At 42.6% G+C, this 14,349-nt stretch overlaps 1 protein-coding gene across 1 annotated transcript in view; it reads left to right on the forward strand.

The window, feature by feature from the left end:
* The first annotated feature begins 749 nt into the window (after positions 1-749).
* Positions 750-14,349, forward strand: part of TRHDE (thyrotropin releasing hormone degrading enzyme) — a 463,529-nt gene continuing 449,929 nt past the window's right edge. The window contains exon 1 of the mRNA XM_001370518.5: positions 750-4,322. Coding sequence (XP_001370555.4) covers positions 3,406-4,322 — 917 coding nt within the window. The 5' untranslated portion in view covers positions 750-3,405. The remainder of the gene's footprint in view (positions 4,323-14,349) is intronic.

Genomic DNA, 14,349 nt, shown 5'->3' on the forward strand with positions numbered 1-14,349 from the left:
ATTCAGAGAAAGAATTTGTTTTACTTTAAGCTGTTGAAACTTTCATGGACTAATAGAATTGTTGGCTTCTAGAGATCATTTGAACAACCCTTCATTTTTCTGGGATCCAGACTGGGGGAGTGACAACTAAAGTCACATAGGGAGTTTCCTTTGCTAGTACTGATTAATATGATGAAACAAAAAAAAAATTAATTTGCATGGAGGACATACAACCAAATACATATGAATGGCAAGAGCATGGTGACTTAAAAACAGCAGAAAAATTTAACTTGAGCAGCATGTGGCATTTCCCTTTGTCTGTTACTAGCGGCCCACATAAAATGTGCTTTAAAACACCCTGGCACTTCTTTTATAATGCATCTTAAAGGGCTTAAATAGAGACTTTGAATGTATGGCATTGGGCATTTCTTCCTTCTGGGGGTTGATACCTCACCTGGCAGGGTAATAGCCTTCTATTACTACTAATAACCTATGTGGCTCAATAGATGAGTGAGAGAATAGTCAGGAATACCTGAATTCAAATCCAGCTTCAGACACTAGCTGTGTGACTCTGGGCAAGTCATTTAGCCTTGGTTTGCCACAGTTTCCTCATCTATAAAATGGGGATAATAATGGCATCTACCTCACAGGATTGCTGTGAGGATCAAATGAGATAATTGTGGAGCCCAGGCAGCATGCCAAAAGTTATATAAAACTTAGCTATTATTATTATTATTACTATTATTATTATTACTACAATTTCTATGGGTGAGTGGCCAATGGAAGATTAGTTGTAATCCAGTTGGTTTCCTGTGTGATATATTTCAACTTTGCACTTCTAGAGGGTGCCAAAGGTAGTATAATAATGACATTGCTGGGGGCTGCCTTTGAAATAATTTTCGGAAATGGGATGGTTTGCATAATGCCAACTAAATGTGAAGACCTCAAAGGCTTTGCAAATGGCAATTACTTCCCACCTTCATCCTTCAAACTGCTGTTTAGACTTAGGACCCGTGGGGATTTGGCTTTCTTAAATCTGGGAATTCCTGTGTCTCATGTCATCTTTCAGAGATGGCTTTCTGAGAATTGTTCTAATCATATTTTTGCCACACTAATTCTGAAAGGCTGATGTGTCCTATGCTCCAATTCCCTCTGAATTAAAATAAAAATTCCTCTAAAATGCAGCCAGTTCATAAGGAGGCAGAGAGAACTCCTCAACATGCTTAACTGCACCCCGCTGTCAAGCCTGCCTAATATGCAACCCAGCAAACACTTCCTGTTGAGATAACTCTTCTAAGAAGGTTTAAGCAACTTTTTAGGATTCAAATTGGAAAGCCACAACAAACAATCCTGGCAAAGTGAAATGGTCATTTGATCAGCTCCACAATACAACTGAGCAGTGTTACACTGTGTCTTGGGTAATTTAAGATAAAACCTGAATGAGCTGGAAACTGCTTCCATTCTTAACTTGATCAGAGCAAACATGTTCTTATGGGACCACATGGATGATATTATGTTATTAATTTATCTCCTAGCCTAGACATAAAAAAGGCCAATATTACTTTTAATGACCTTTAACATAGATAGGATTCTTTCCCCTAAATTGTCCTATTCTACCTCTTTTTAAAATTATTTCCCCCAATTAACAAGCATTTATTTTCTCTCCCACCTTCCCATATACCAAGATAAGCTTCAAATGTATATAGTTCTTATATATAAAAGGTTTTTACAGCATTTTACATTTACAGCAGCAATGAAGAAATAGTATTGATATGGGAAGAGTTTATGCCCAAATAAGGGACAGAGAAGATCAGAAGACAAAATGGACAATTCTGATTATATAAAATTAAAAAGTTTTTACACAAACAAAACCAATGCATTTACCAGTCTCCATCACAAGACAGGATATAGACTGTATAATGTGTAGTAAGGATTTGTAGAATTTACTTCAATTTCCATGCCGTCCCGGAAATCCTCTGGAGAGGGTGATCTGTAATCTGACACATGCCACATCTCATCACAGCCTGCTCTGTCTTTGCTACAGGGGTGTGTATATTCGCCTAGGGCTCCTACGATTCCTTCAGGCGGAGCTATGGTAGGGGTGAGGAAAGGGAGGAGAAGAGGGGTGACAGTGGGGCTTGTTGCTCTGAAGATTTACAATGTACTTCTTGCAGGCTGCTCAGCAACCCCCTCTGGAGCTGTGGGTGTCTTGTGTGACAGAGCGGAGAAAAGCTCTCTAATCTCTCTGTGCCTGTCTCAGCTGCTCAGCCTTCCCCCACCCCCTTCCTCCTCTCTCTCCCTCTCCTTTGCCTTTCTCAGGGAGTTTCAGTCACTGAATGCAGCCTGGGTAGCCTTTGCAATCTAGTCTGGGCGCGTGTGTATGCACACACGCGCGCACACACGCGCACACACACACACACTCTCGCGCGCATACACACACACACTCACACACACGCACACGCACTGTCTCTCCCCACGGGGATATATACTGGAAGGGATCCCAGAGCATCACCTACCTGAAGGTCCAGGCTGCCTGGCCACTTCTTGTTCACTTGCCATCTCTGGAGGGAAGACACATCCAAGCCAGAGAGAGCAGCTGTCCCATCCTCAATCCCAAGCCGCTTGCTAGCTGCGGCCAAGGCAGTGGAGGAAAAGGGAACGAACAGCGAGAAGGGGGGCTCTCTCTCAGGCACTGCCGTCACCCCGAGCCCTCCTTGCCTCCCAAGCTGTGCGGTGTGTGGCTCCGGCTTTGCCCGCCGCTGCTGCCGCTGCCACCGCAACTGCCGGCAGCTCCTTACCACCAGGAACGCTGAGAACCACTGCGGGAGGTGGAGTTGGAGACCGCGGGAGCTCCAACTTCCCCAGCCAGACTCCACCTCGGTCCCTCTGCAGGCTCTTTTCTCTCCTCTTCCTCGCCACTGGCAGAAGCCCTGGGAAGCTCCCGCGGCCGCAAAGGAGGCTAGAGAGCGCTGCTGTGTGGAAGATGCGGGAGGCAGCCGGCTGAAAGAGGGGCGGGGGCAGCATGTGCTGAAGACTCCTGGCCGTCCAGCCAGCGGCAGTGGCGGCACATAAGCGCAGCTGGAGAAGTAGAGGGCGCGCTCGAGGTGGGGTGGCCCAGAGAAGGGGCACAGCGGCTTCTCCAAGTTGGGCTTGTCCCAGACGGAGCCTTTGGGGCCGGGACTACAGGGAGAGATGCGAGAACTGAGCGGGAGTGCGGACGCTGTGGGGTGCTCTTGCCCGTGTCCCCCCTGAAAGCTCCTGGGTCAGCGAGCCCACGGTCCGGCCCCCATCTCCAGTCCCCGAGTCGCGCGCCCAGGGCCCCCAGCTGTTCTCTCAGATGTCTGCGCTCTTGGCGGCCGCGGAGGCTGCGGCCGCAGCCGGCCCGCAGGAGGTGCCCGAGGGAGCCGGGGAGGGGGAGGCCGTGTGATGGCCCTGGACGGAGAACGGGAGCAAGAAGAAGACAAGAAAAAGAAGAAGAAGAAAAAGAAGAGGAGGAAGAAGAAGGAGGGGGCCGAGAAGAGCAGCGTGCCCTTCAGCCCCATGATGATCGAGGACGACGCGGCGCTCCGGAGCGGCAGCAGGGGGCTCTCGGACCAGTGGGCGGACTCGGTGGGGGTGCGGCCCCGCACCACGGAGCGCCACATCACCGTGCACAAGCGGCTGGTGCTCGGCTTCGCAGTGTCCATTCTGGCGCTGCTGGTGGTGACCATGATCGCGGTGCTCCTCAGCTTGCGCTTCGAGGAGTGTGGGGCCAGTGCAGCTGCAGCCGCTGCCTCGGGGGCTGAGGCAGAGGGCGCTCCTGGCGGGGCTCCGGCTCGGACCAGCAGCAACAGCAGCGGCACAAGCTCGTCCCGGCTCGATCACCGGGCTGTAGGGGAGCCTGGGCGTCCGGGGACGCCTGGCGCTGCTCCCGGGAGCCTGGCACCCAAGGAGGTGTCGGAGGAGGAGGAACAGGGACGTTGGCAGCCCTGGACTCAGCTGCGCCTTCCCGGCCACCTGAAACCCTTGCATTACAACCTGATGCTGACCATCTTCATGGAAAACTTTACTTTCTCCGGGGAGGTCAACGTGGAGATAGAGTGCCTGAACGCCACCCGCTACATCGTACTGCACGCCTCAAGGGTGGTGGTGGAAAGGGTGCAGGTGGCAGAGGATCGCGCCTTCGGGGCAGTGCAGGTCGCCCGCTACTTCCTGTATCCCCAAAACCAGGTCTTCGTAGTGGTGCTCAACCGGACCCTGGAGGCGCAGAGGAATTACAACCTCAAAATCATTTACAACGCCTTGATTGAGAATGAGCTGCTGGGCTTCTTCCGCAGCTCCTACGTGCTTCATGGGGAGAGAAGGTATGGAGCGGGAGGGGGGGGGGGGGGAGAAGGGTGAGGGAAGAGACAGACAGACAGACAGACAGACAGAGACAGAAAGACCGAAAGACAAAGAGACACAGAGAAACACACACGCACACATGCACAGATAGAGAGAGAGAGACTGGTCCGACCCCGGGTAGACAGACCCTACCCCTCTTTGTCACTCTTACAATCATCTAGCTTTTTTTGGCCCTTGGGAAACGTAAATGGAGTGGGGTGGGTGGCTAGTGAGCCTACTTGGTCTCTTACCACTTCCTTTGCTGAGATCTCTTCCCAGTCTCCAGCTCCTAGTAACACCATTGCCAGGTCAGTCACCAAACATCCTTAACCATCAGCAAAGGGGCTTGTTTACAAGTTTGTTGTTGGGCAGTGTGCAATTTAGCCCATGACCCTGGCAATCTGCCGAGATGACAAAGTTGTAAGCAGTAGCAGAAACCAGAAGCCGAATGTCATGTATATGTGTGTGTGTTTTAAATAGACATACTGTGTCAGCATTAGATTCAGAATGGTGCATCCAAGATTCCTACCCATTCTCCTATATGAGAGAGAAAGAGAGAGGGAGGGAGGGGGAGACAGAGGCAGGAGAGAGAGACAGATATGCTGGTAGATGAAACTTTGCTAAAAGCCATTTTCAAATAGCAGAAAGGTCAACATAGGAAAATTAAGAGTAGGTCATGTAGTACAGGGCTCTTCTTTCTTTACTGATGATGACTAGTGTTCAACATACTATGTGAAAGCAAGGCTCCTCAACACCAGAAAAATGACTACTCAGAGCAACTCTAAGGCCATGGGTTCATGGTTCATAAGTTGCTTGGATCCCATCCTCTGTCTCTAGTACTTGCCAGTTATAGTTTTTTGAGGGGAAAGCATCCTCAGGTGTCACTAACAGAGATGACCATTTGGTGCTTCTTTGACCAGAGCAGCTATATGTTTTTTTTTTCATCTTTGGAGGTTATGAGTATGTGCTGCTCTTGCTCTATTTCTTCCCTTGACCCATTTAAAAAGTAGCATTTACTTTATTTTGAAAATTAGACAAATGACAAACTAGGGCAGGAGATGTCCAGAGGGGAAATCATAAAAGATCAACAACTTTGGAGGCAGAATGGGATCATGGGGGGTCTAGAAAGAAGCTGTAAAACCCAAGACTCTGCTGAGAAGCTTTCAAAGGGAAGCTATTGTCACATAGTAGGTTGGCTGAGTCATAACATCTTCTGGGGTACAGGGAAGCTTTTATTGTTTAGGGCGAATAAGTGCCTTAATCCTAATAAAATACCCAGTGATTGAGGAATAAGGAACTATTAGGCAATGTTTTTCTGCTAAATAGTATGATAACTGTATGGAGCATTCCAGTTGTAAAACTTAAAATCTCATCTTTTTCAACTAGATTTGAAAGGAATACCATATTTCTTTAAGAAAACAACCCAATCACATCCCATATTGTAGTGGTAGTGGGAGAATTTGGGAAGCCAGCAATGTAATTTATAAGAAATATTGTTTTAGATAATTTGGGGGAGGAATGTGATCCCTTCCAGTGAATTAGTCATTTTAGGGATTTTCCAGTGAGGAATCTACTTCCATCTTATAATGATAAACAGATCCTTCTATAGTTTAATAATCACCTAAAGAGCATTTAGCAGTTGAATGAGTTGCCTGTGGTCCCACAGTTGGTATGCATCAGAAATAGGATTTGACCCCATGTCTTTCAGACTCCAAAGCCAGCCAGCCCTTTAGACCATGCTACCTCTTTCTTTAAAAAATAAACACAAAAAACTCAAGCTTTTAAAATCAGAATTTTGCTAGTTTAAAGCATACAGTACCACAGGATAACTCTGTTACCACCAAATAAATATTCCCCAGAAACTATTTAAATCAGAATGAAGTATTCATATTTTTCCTGGAATAAATTATCAGACAACTTTTTTTTGGTCATATATTTCCAACTAATAACTGGTAAAAGGTCAAGTGTTTTTGCATTTTATGCCCTTGGTTTCTAGGATATTATTGTACATACTTGCTTTCTACCTCCCTTTTACCAATTTCCACAAAGTGTGAATTAGCTTGGTTGAAAGTTTTACCAAGTACACATGGTTCAGAGCTATGCTCCAATAGAAATGCAGGAGTCCCCAAATCCTAGCTCTGCTTCCAGAAATACCATAACAGTTCTATTTCTAAGCAGTATGTTAATGAAAATTGTTTCCATTTCCTATCTTCCTACACTTCTGCTATAGTAAATATTATTCTTTGGATATTTACATGGGGAGTGCAAAAATCAAATCCCCCCGTCTTCCAATTATGTCATCAGTATCTCATATCTATCTTCTTTTATACTATGATTTTTTAAAACATGATCAATTAATATTTTGGGTTTTCATTTTTGGTGATTTTACCATTAAAAAATCTGAGTAAATTGGCATTCCCAAAATGATACAGATAGTCTACATTTTCATGGAGTTAATGATGGCTTGTTCTTCAGTAATCTAAAACTTTCATTTAATCAGTTAACCCCAAATCAGTGCTTAAATTTTAAAATACTTGCAAAATACGATGTTATTATATATTTAACACTTTAATAAACATACAGTATATCTTCTGCCCAGAGACCTCTTTCTTTGATGACAAAACCTGTAGAACTCAGTTAGCTGATGGAAGTAGAATTAGATTCCTCCTTTTAAGCTTACCTGCCTCCCATCCCCACTGGCAGATTGGTAGAGTAAGCCCCTATTTGATCTGAACGACACAACATTTTTATACCCTGCAGATTGGCAAGGGAGAAGTGGGCTAAATCATTTCTGTCCTGTAAAGCTGTAAGTTTAGACCATGTACTTCTTGGGAGTATAATATTTACCTATTTGAGAAGGTGAAAAAACATCTCTTTGAGGCAATCTACTTGACTTTCTGGAAGAGATAACTTACCATTTGTGATTAATGGTAAGTGCAATAATTGTTTAGAATGAAAATGTCTGCATCTTTAAGCAAAATGATTCTTTCAGCTAGAACATATACCTATTTGAAAGACAGATTTTTCCCCTGAGGAGATATGCAATAATCTTCCAAAGTATGTTTTACCTATCTTAGACAGTTAGGTACAGTGGCTAGAGAGCATTGAGGCTGGAGTCATGAAGACCTGAGTTCAAATCCAGCCCCAGACACTTACAAGTTGGGTGACTCTGGGCATGTCATATAATTTCTGTTTGCCTCAGTTTCCCAAGTGTAAAATAGGAACTATAATAGCACTTATCTCCCAGGGTTGTTATGAGGATCCAAGGAGATGATGTTTGTAAAGTGCTTAGCACAATGCCTGGCACATAGTAGTCATTTAATACATGTACATTCCCTTCCCTTCTCATTTCCTTTGCTTTAAGGTGCTGTGTGGAGGTATGCTTACTTAGAAGTAGGTAAAGTATTCCTTTACCTGAGGCATTTGCCTCTTGTAGGTGGCCAGATGGTGAGCAGGCCCATGTTAGAAGTAGGGTACCTTTATTTAGATCCAGATGGTCTGTCTGAAAGAGGAAATTTACCCAAGGCAACTGAATATTTCACTCACTTTCAAAAGGGAGAATGTTCTCCAGTGGCAGACTTCAGTGGTGTCTGTAATGTGCTTGACAAAACAGTTGGAAACAGGGGAAAAAAAAACCAGCACCACTAAATGGGTCTTTTTGACTTGTCTTCAGTATTTTAAATCAATGCGTTAACAAGGAAAAACTTCTGTTGTGAAATTAGTTTCTTTTTCTTTATTAATGGTTCAGAAAATGGGTCTAGGAATGTCTCATGGTCTTTGGGAATCTTCCAAGTGGCCCAGAGAATATCTTCCTTACATGCATGAACTGGATTTTTGTAAAATCAATATCTTATACATATATGCATATATATTCCTATTTTTCTAATACAAGTAATTTTTACATGTATATATATATTTGTGCCAGGACTCTGAACCTGTGGTTTCTTAAGTGTAGGAAGCCACTAGTACAGAAACTCCATCATTTGTTCTTCATTTAGCATCTTAAACTTAGAGTCTTAAAGAGTTGTGCTGGTCACTGGAAGTTGAAGTGAATTTCCCACAGTCACACAGCTAGTATGTATCAAGGGCAGGAAGTGATACCAGATTCCTTGATTTTTATTTCATAGTTGATCAGTTGACCACTACCCATGCTTCCTTTCTACTTTCCTTATGTTATTTAATAAAACACAGAAAATCAACTCAGTTTCTGATCAAAAGCATGACCTAAATTCTTTACATTCATTAGGGGTGAGTGGCTTTGTTTTGTAGGAGCAAGTGGGAATGAATGATTCCACATCTTTTGCCCTTGGACAAAAACTCTTCGAGAATCATTGATTTCTCCAATACTGAACTGTCTTTTCTGATTCTATCACGGAATGAATTTGATGACTTTTGTTTGTTCAGATATACAGCTATAATAGTCCTATTGAATACACTTTGGAATTTGAATCTTGGATCAAATGAAGCAAGTGATTATTTCTTCTCCCTTCTCCGTCTCCTTAGCATCACTGATTCACCTGGATTTTCTCTTGTCCTGGTTGCTACAAGGTAGATTGAGTCATAAATGGCAATTCCGGATAGATATGCCCCCCCTTGAATTCCTCTGAACTTTTTAGGGGTTTAATTCTATTAGTATTCACAGGGTTGTAGTGAATGAAAAAGAATGACAAAGTTGGGGGAACCTCTGTAGCTAAGGACTATTTATTTTATGTGAAACTTTGAGAAGCAAGACTGCTAATTTCCCAGTGATTTCTAAGTGCATGAAAACTGTGTATGAAGACATATTTCCAAGTATGAAGACATGTGAATGTTGGTTTTCTCAAGAGATATTTTAAATAACTTTTTAAAAAATCGTTTACAGAGAGCTGAAGTATATGATTGGCTGGTTGTTGGGGGCATCTTGTAGACATGACTAATGCTCATTAGACACCCTATTTGGAACGATGGTTCACCTGGGAGACCAAATGGAGTAGTAGATACAGAGCTGGCCTCAGAGTCAGGAAAACTGGGATTCCAGTCTGGCCTCTGACATGCCTGTTAAGTTCTTAGAGCTCCAGGTAACTTTCTGAGACTGTTACTGACCAAGTGCTGATTGAACTGCATCCAGATAGGGAATTTCCTGATCAGGAGTTCTCTGTGCTAAGGATATCATAGGCATGACCCTCTCCCCAAAGGGCTCTCCTACTTAAGGTTTAGGGATTAATGTGGTTTGCTGGACAGGATAATACATTTAGAGTATTTTACTTAACAACAAAAAGCCTTTTCCTCTTTATTGTGATTATGATTTTACTTTCTTTGGTCCTTCCTATCTTCTTAGGTTGTTTTTGGCAGCTGGACACTGCTGGAGAATGTCTTGACTACTAGTGAACCCTGCTTCTTGTTTCCTAACACTTGAGTGCTCTTTTGTGTCGATAATCAGTGCAAAAAGCTGGGTGTAGGAGGAAAAATATTGGGGATAGTGTACTATCACTGCCCTAAGATGCTCCTCTGTATGCCTTTGCTACCCAGAGCTCCAGCATTGAATGGTATTGCAAGACTTTGGGAATATATATTCAATCATTCCAGGAGCTACCTTTCTTTAGTGCCAAGGGTATAGATCAATCCCTTTTTTTTTAAAAAACCCTTACCTCCTATCGTAGAATCAATACTGTGTATTGGATCCAAGTCAGAAGAGTGGTAAGGGTGAGGTAATGGGGGTTAAGTGACTTGCCCAGGGTCACACAGCTAGAAAGTTTAGATTGGAACCGAGGACCTCCTGACTCTAAACCTGGCTCTTAATCCCTGGAGCCATTCCATTCCAGCTGTTCCCATGCAAATCAATTTTAATCTAATTCAATCTAATCCAATTTAATCTAATAAACCCAAAATTTATTCAGTACCATTATAATAAGCAAAACACAATGTCAGAGACTCAAAAGAAACAACAAAATGACTGCCCTTAAAGAGCTCACATTTTTTTTTTAACCTTCCATTTTAGAATCAATATTATGTATTTGTTCCAAGGCAGAGTAGTGGTAAGGGCTAGCAGATGGGGCTTAAGTGACTTTCCCAGGGTCACACAGCTAGGAGGTCCTCACTGTCTTTAGAAAGGGGTATATAACACCTAAATAAATACAAAATAATTTGAGGGAGAAAAAACCAATACTTTAAGGAAAGCTTTTATATTTCCAAGCCTTGAGGAAAGCTCCCATAATTTCCTGAGTAGTTATTTTACTTAGTTTCTTCTATGTTCATTCTTTCCTTTCCAGACTGGCTTGCTTCCATCCTAATTCCTTAACATCTGCCTCTATTCTCTTCTATGTCCTATGGCTAATTTTCAACTAGGTATCTGAGGAGAGAGTTCAGAGTCTGATCATAGAAGCAAGGTGCTCACCGGCTTGTCAAGGGATGAAGGGGATGCAAGTCTTGTTAGAGAACAGCAGCTTTAAGGCTGCTGAGGGTGGGTCTGCTTACATCCTTTGGGTTGCAGACACACACATTCTATCTTATCCAGAAGCAAAAGGAGTTGGTGCTAAGTCCCAGGGATGTTCATTTCTCCCCACTTAAACATTTGGTGGTATTTTGGCAAAACGGGTTGATCTTTTCCCTTTGTTCAACAATGACAGTAATAACAAGAGCAATCAAAGTTTTGAGGAAATTGTTATGTTATCATTGACTATTATTTTGAATGAAATGAAGGTTTTAGTTTGGAAAATAAAAATACTAACAGATATTTAAATAACTTTAGGTCTTAGGAAGGATTTTAGGATTGTGGCTCTAGAGCTAGAAGGGAACACAAAGACTAGCTGGTCTCATCCCCTCATTTTGCAGATGAGGGCATAAGTCTTTAAAGAACTTGACCGTGGTCATGTATATGGTAATGGCCCACTCTGTTGCAATAGTTATTATCTTATTTGAGATAGATAAGAGCACATATCATTTCCCTCATTTTGCAAGATGGTTTTGAAATAATGTAGTTTGGAAGATTGGAGCTCAGATCACATACTGGGCATGTAGAATCCCAAGCAAGTCATTTGACCTCAATCTCCTAGGCAGTACTCTTAATGCTGATGATAGTGCAAAGACTGTAGTCTCTGGACTCAGGGATCCTGTGTTCAAATTCCATTTTTGATAGTGTGTGACCTTGGAACAATTCTTTAATCTTCTTGGGGCTCATTTTCCTCGGCTGTAAAAAGACAGGGTTGAACTACATGCCATCTGAGGCATCTTCTAAGATGTAGAACAGTATGACTGCATTGGCAGAGGGAGTTTTTCCCCATTGAAGTTTTGGCATATCAGTGAAACTGGAGTTTAGGTCTCTCAAAATTATTTCAAGAAATTGAAGGAATTTGAGTTCAAGTAATTGCTCAAGGTCCCAGAGCTGTAAGTGGGAGAGCTGGAAGGTGGAGTAATTCTTTCCTCTTTCGGTCTGGTGTTCTTTGTTTAAACATTATCTACCTCCTAGAAAGAAGAGAAGAGACTTTCACAACTAGAACATCAGTTCACATTTCTATAGTGCTTTCTGGTTTACAAAGTATTTTCACATTAATAGCTTTGTGAGGGAGGCAGTGTAAGCAGTAAGCCCATTTTACAGATAAGAAAGCTGAGGCTCAGAAAAGTAAAGATACATGTTAGTGGTTACACAATTATTAAGGATTAGAACTAGGGGTGGGGAAAGGTCAGTGGATATAGAACAAGGACTGGAGATGAGGGGTCCTAAGCTCAAATCTGGCTTCAGATATTTCCTAGCTGTATGACCCTGGGTAAATCATTTAACTCCATTTGCCTAGCCCTTACCTTTTTTTTTTGCTCTTGGAAACTCTTTTGCCTTGGAAACAATACTTAGTATTGATTCTAAGACACTTAACCCCAATTGTTTAGCCCTTATTGCTCTTCTGCCTTGGAACCACTACTTAGTATTGATTTTAAGATAGAAGGTGAGAGTGAAAAACAAACTAAGACTTGATTTTAAGCATCAATAAGCTTTCATCCTCAGTGACTGGGATTTTTAGTCCTTAAAACAGCAAAGGGTGTGACTCCCTTGCCTTAGGAAATTTAACTAGAACCAGGGAACAGTTGTCACTCCACATAGTCTCCCTTGTCATTGCTGCATCTTGTCATTCTTTACCTTCTTGTCTTTAGGTTCAGCCACAGGTGAAGAAATGGAGGAAAGAAGGTTATGTCTGGAATGAGAGGGAAGAGAAAGCAGGGCTAGTTCTCTGTCTCTGTCTCTCTGTCTCTCTTCTCTCTCTGTGTTTCTGTCTCTCTCTCTCTTTCACTGCCTCTGCCTCTGTCTCTCTGTCTGTCTCTGTTTCTGTCTCTGTCTCTGTCTCTCTCCCTCTCTCTTTCACTGTCTCTGCCTCTGTCTCTCTGTCTGTCTCTGTTTCTGTCTCTGTCTCTGTCTCTCTCCCTCTCTCTTTCACTGTCTCTGCCTCTGTCTCTCTGTCTGTCTCTGTTTCTGTCTCTGTCTCTGTCTCTCTCCCTCTCTCTTTCACTGTCTCTGCCTCTGTCTCTCTTTCACTGTCTCTGTTTCTGTCTCTGTCTCTGTCTCTCTCCCTCTCTCTTTCACTGTCTCTGCCTCTGTCTCTCTCTGTTTCTGTCTTTCTCTCTGTCTCTGCCTCTCTCTGATACTATCATGGGTTCAGAAATCATGAACCTTGTTTGGACGCTTATAAGAACCTAGCAGGCAGAGGTAGAGGAAAAAAAAACATCCCACTTTTCTTCTCTGATCTACACTATCACAATAAATTCCAGGGACCAGGAGAATCTCTCCCCATCCTGGCTTTACACCACCACCAAGAGCTGGGCAGCTATAAAGATAAGCATAAATTGGGATATGTCCACCATTCGATTTGGTCAACAGCTATTAAGTTCATGAGTAATTCTTTGAACCATGACAATAAAGATTTTTAGTACTTATTGAAGCCTTTCATCATTTTAAATCATGGTACATGAATTCCCAGGGCTGTTCTGTTTAGCCTTCTCCTCAAAGTAAAATAAGAAGGCTCTAGCAAAACCATTTTTTTCTTCAATTAAAACACTTTCTATCAATGGTGATCGTGTTTAACTCTCCTCTTCAACAAGAGCAAGCAAAATAATTTAATACATGAAGGGGGAAGCAATTATGTATATTATGCTCTGTTTTTATAACACAATTATTCACATATGGATCGCTTCCTACATACATATTGCTCACATTATTGCGTGATGTTTTTAAGTTTACTAGAATGGTTATTTTTTTAAAGGAATACACTCTTGTTTATAGTTCGGAGTATTTAGCACAAATGCTTCTTTACAGAAATGGTTTGAGTTTAATGACTCATTGAAGTACATAAAAATTCACAATCGAAGGGATGGCCCATCCTGCCTTCCCACGAGTGTTTCTCTTCAGAGTAATAGTTTTCATTTTGCATAACAGCTTGTACTCTAAAGGGAACCTAGGGAACTTCGGTGACCTTGGGTTGTGTAGACAAGCTTCCAGCCTAGTCGCTGTAAATACCAGAAAAATGATTTCTTTCAAGCTGACAAAGGCCTGTGTATTTCATAGCAACTTTCCTTGAGCTCTTTAGAGTTTGTAGCCCTCATTTAAAAGTCATCCGACCCTAGGTGTATTGCAGCAGCTACGAGATACATTTTAAACACGATTTTTATTATGCTGTCCACGAGAGGTGACTAGATCTGGCCAAAGCAGGTGCCTCCCAAAAAGAACATGCTTTTTCTAAGCTTTTCCTGGTTTGGGCTGATTCCACCTCGAAAGTCATGAATCAATCTGAATACCAACAGCGTTATGCAAATGTTTGTTTCCTGGCTATATTTATTTTGCCTTTACGAAGAGGCAAACGGAAAATAATAAACCAGAAATTGTTTTGTATCACATGCTGTAATTTGCCGGCAGGATCATCCAACATTAATGCATTACTTCTGCTGAATGTTATCGTAATGACTTGACACAACTGGCTTGCCTATTGGACTTCCGCATAAATGAAAAGAAATCAATTCTCTATATCCTTCAGAGGCAAAACAGAGCTT

Source organism: Monodelphis domestica, chromosome 5, assembly GCF_027887165.1.
Source record: "Monodelphis domestica isolate mMonDom1 chromosome 5, mMonDom1.pri, whole genome shotgun sequence".
Taxonomy (NCBI): Eukaryota; Metazoa; Chordata; class Mammalia; order Didelphimorphia; family Didelphidae; genus Monodelphis; species Monodelphis domestica.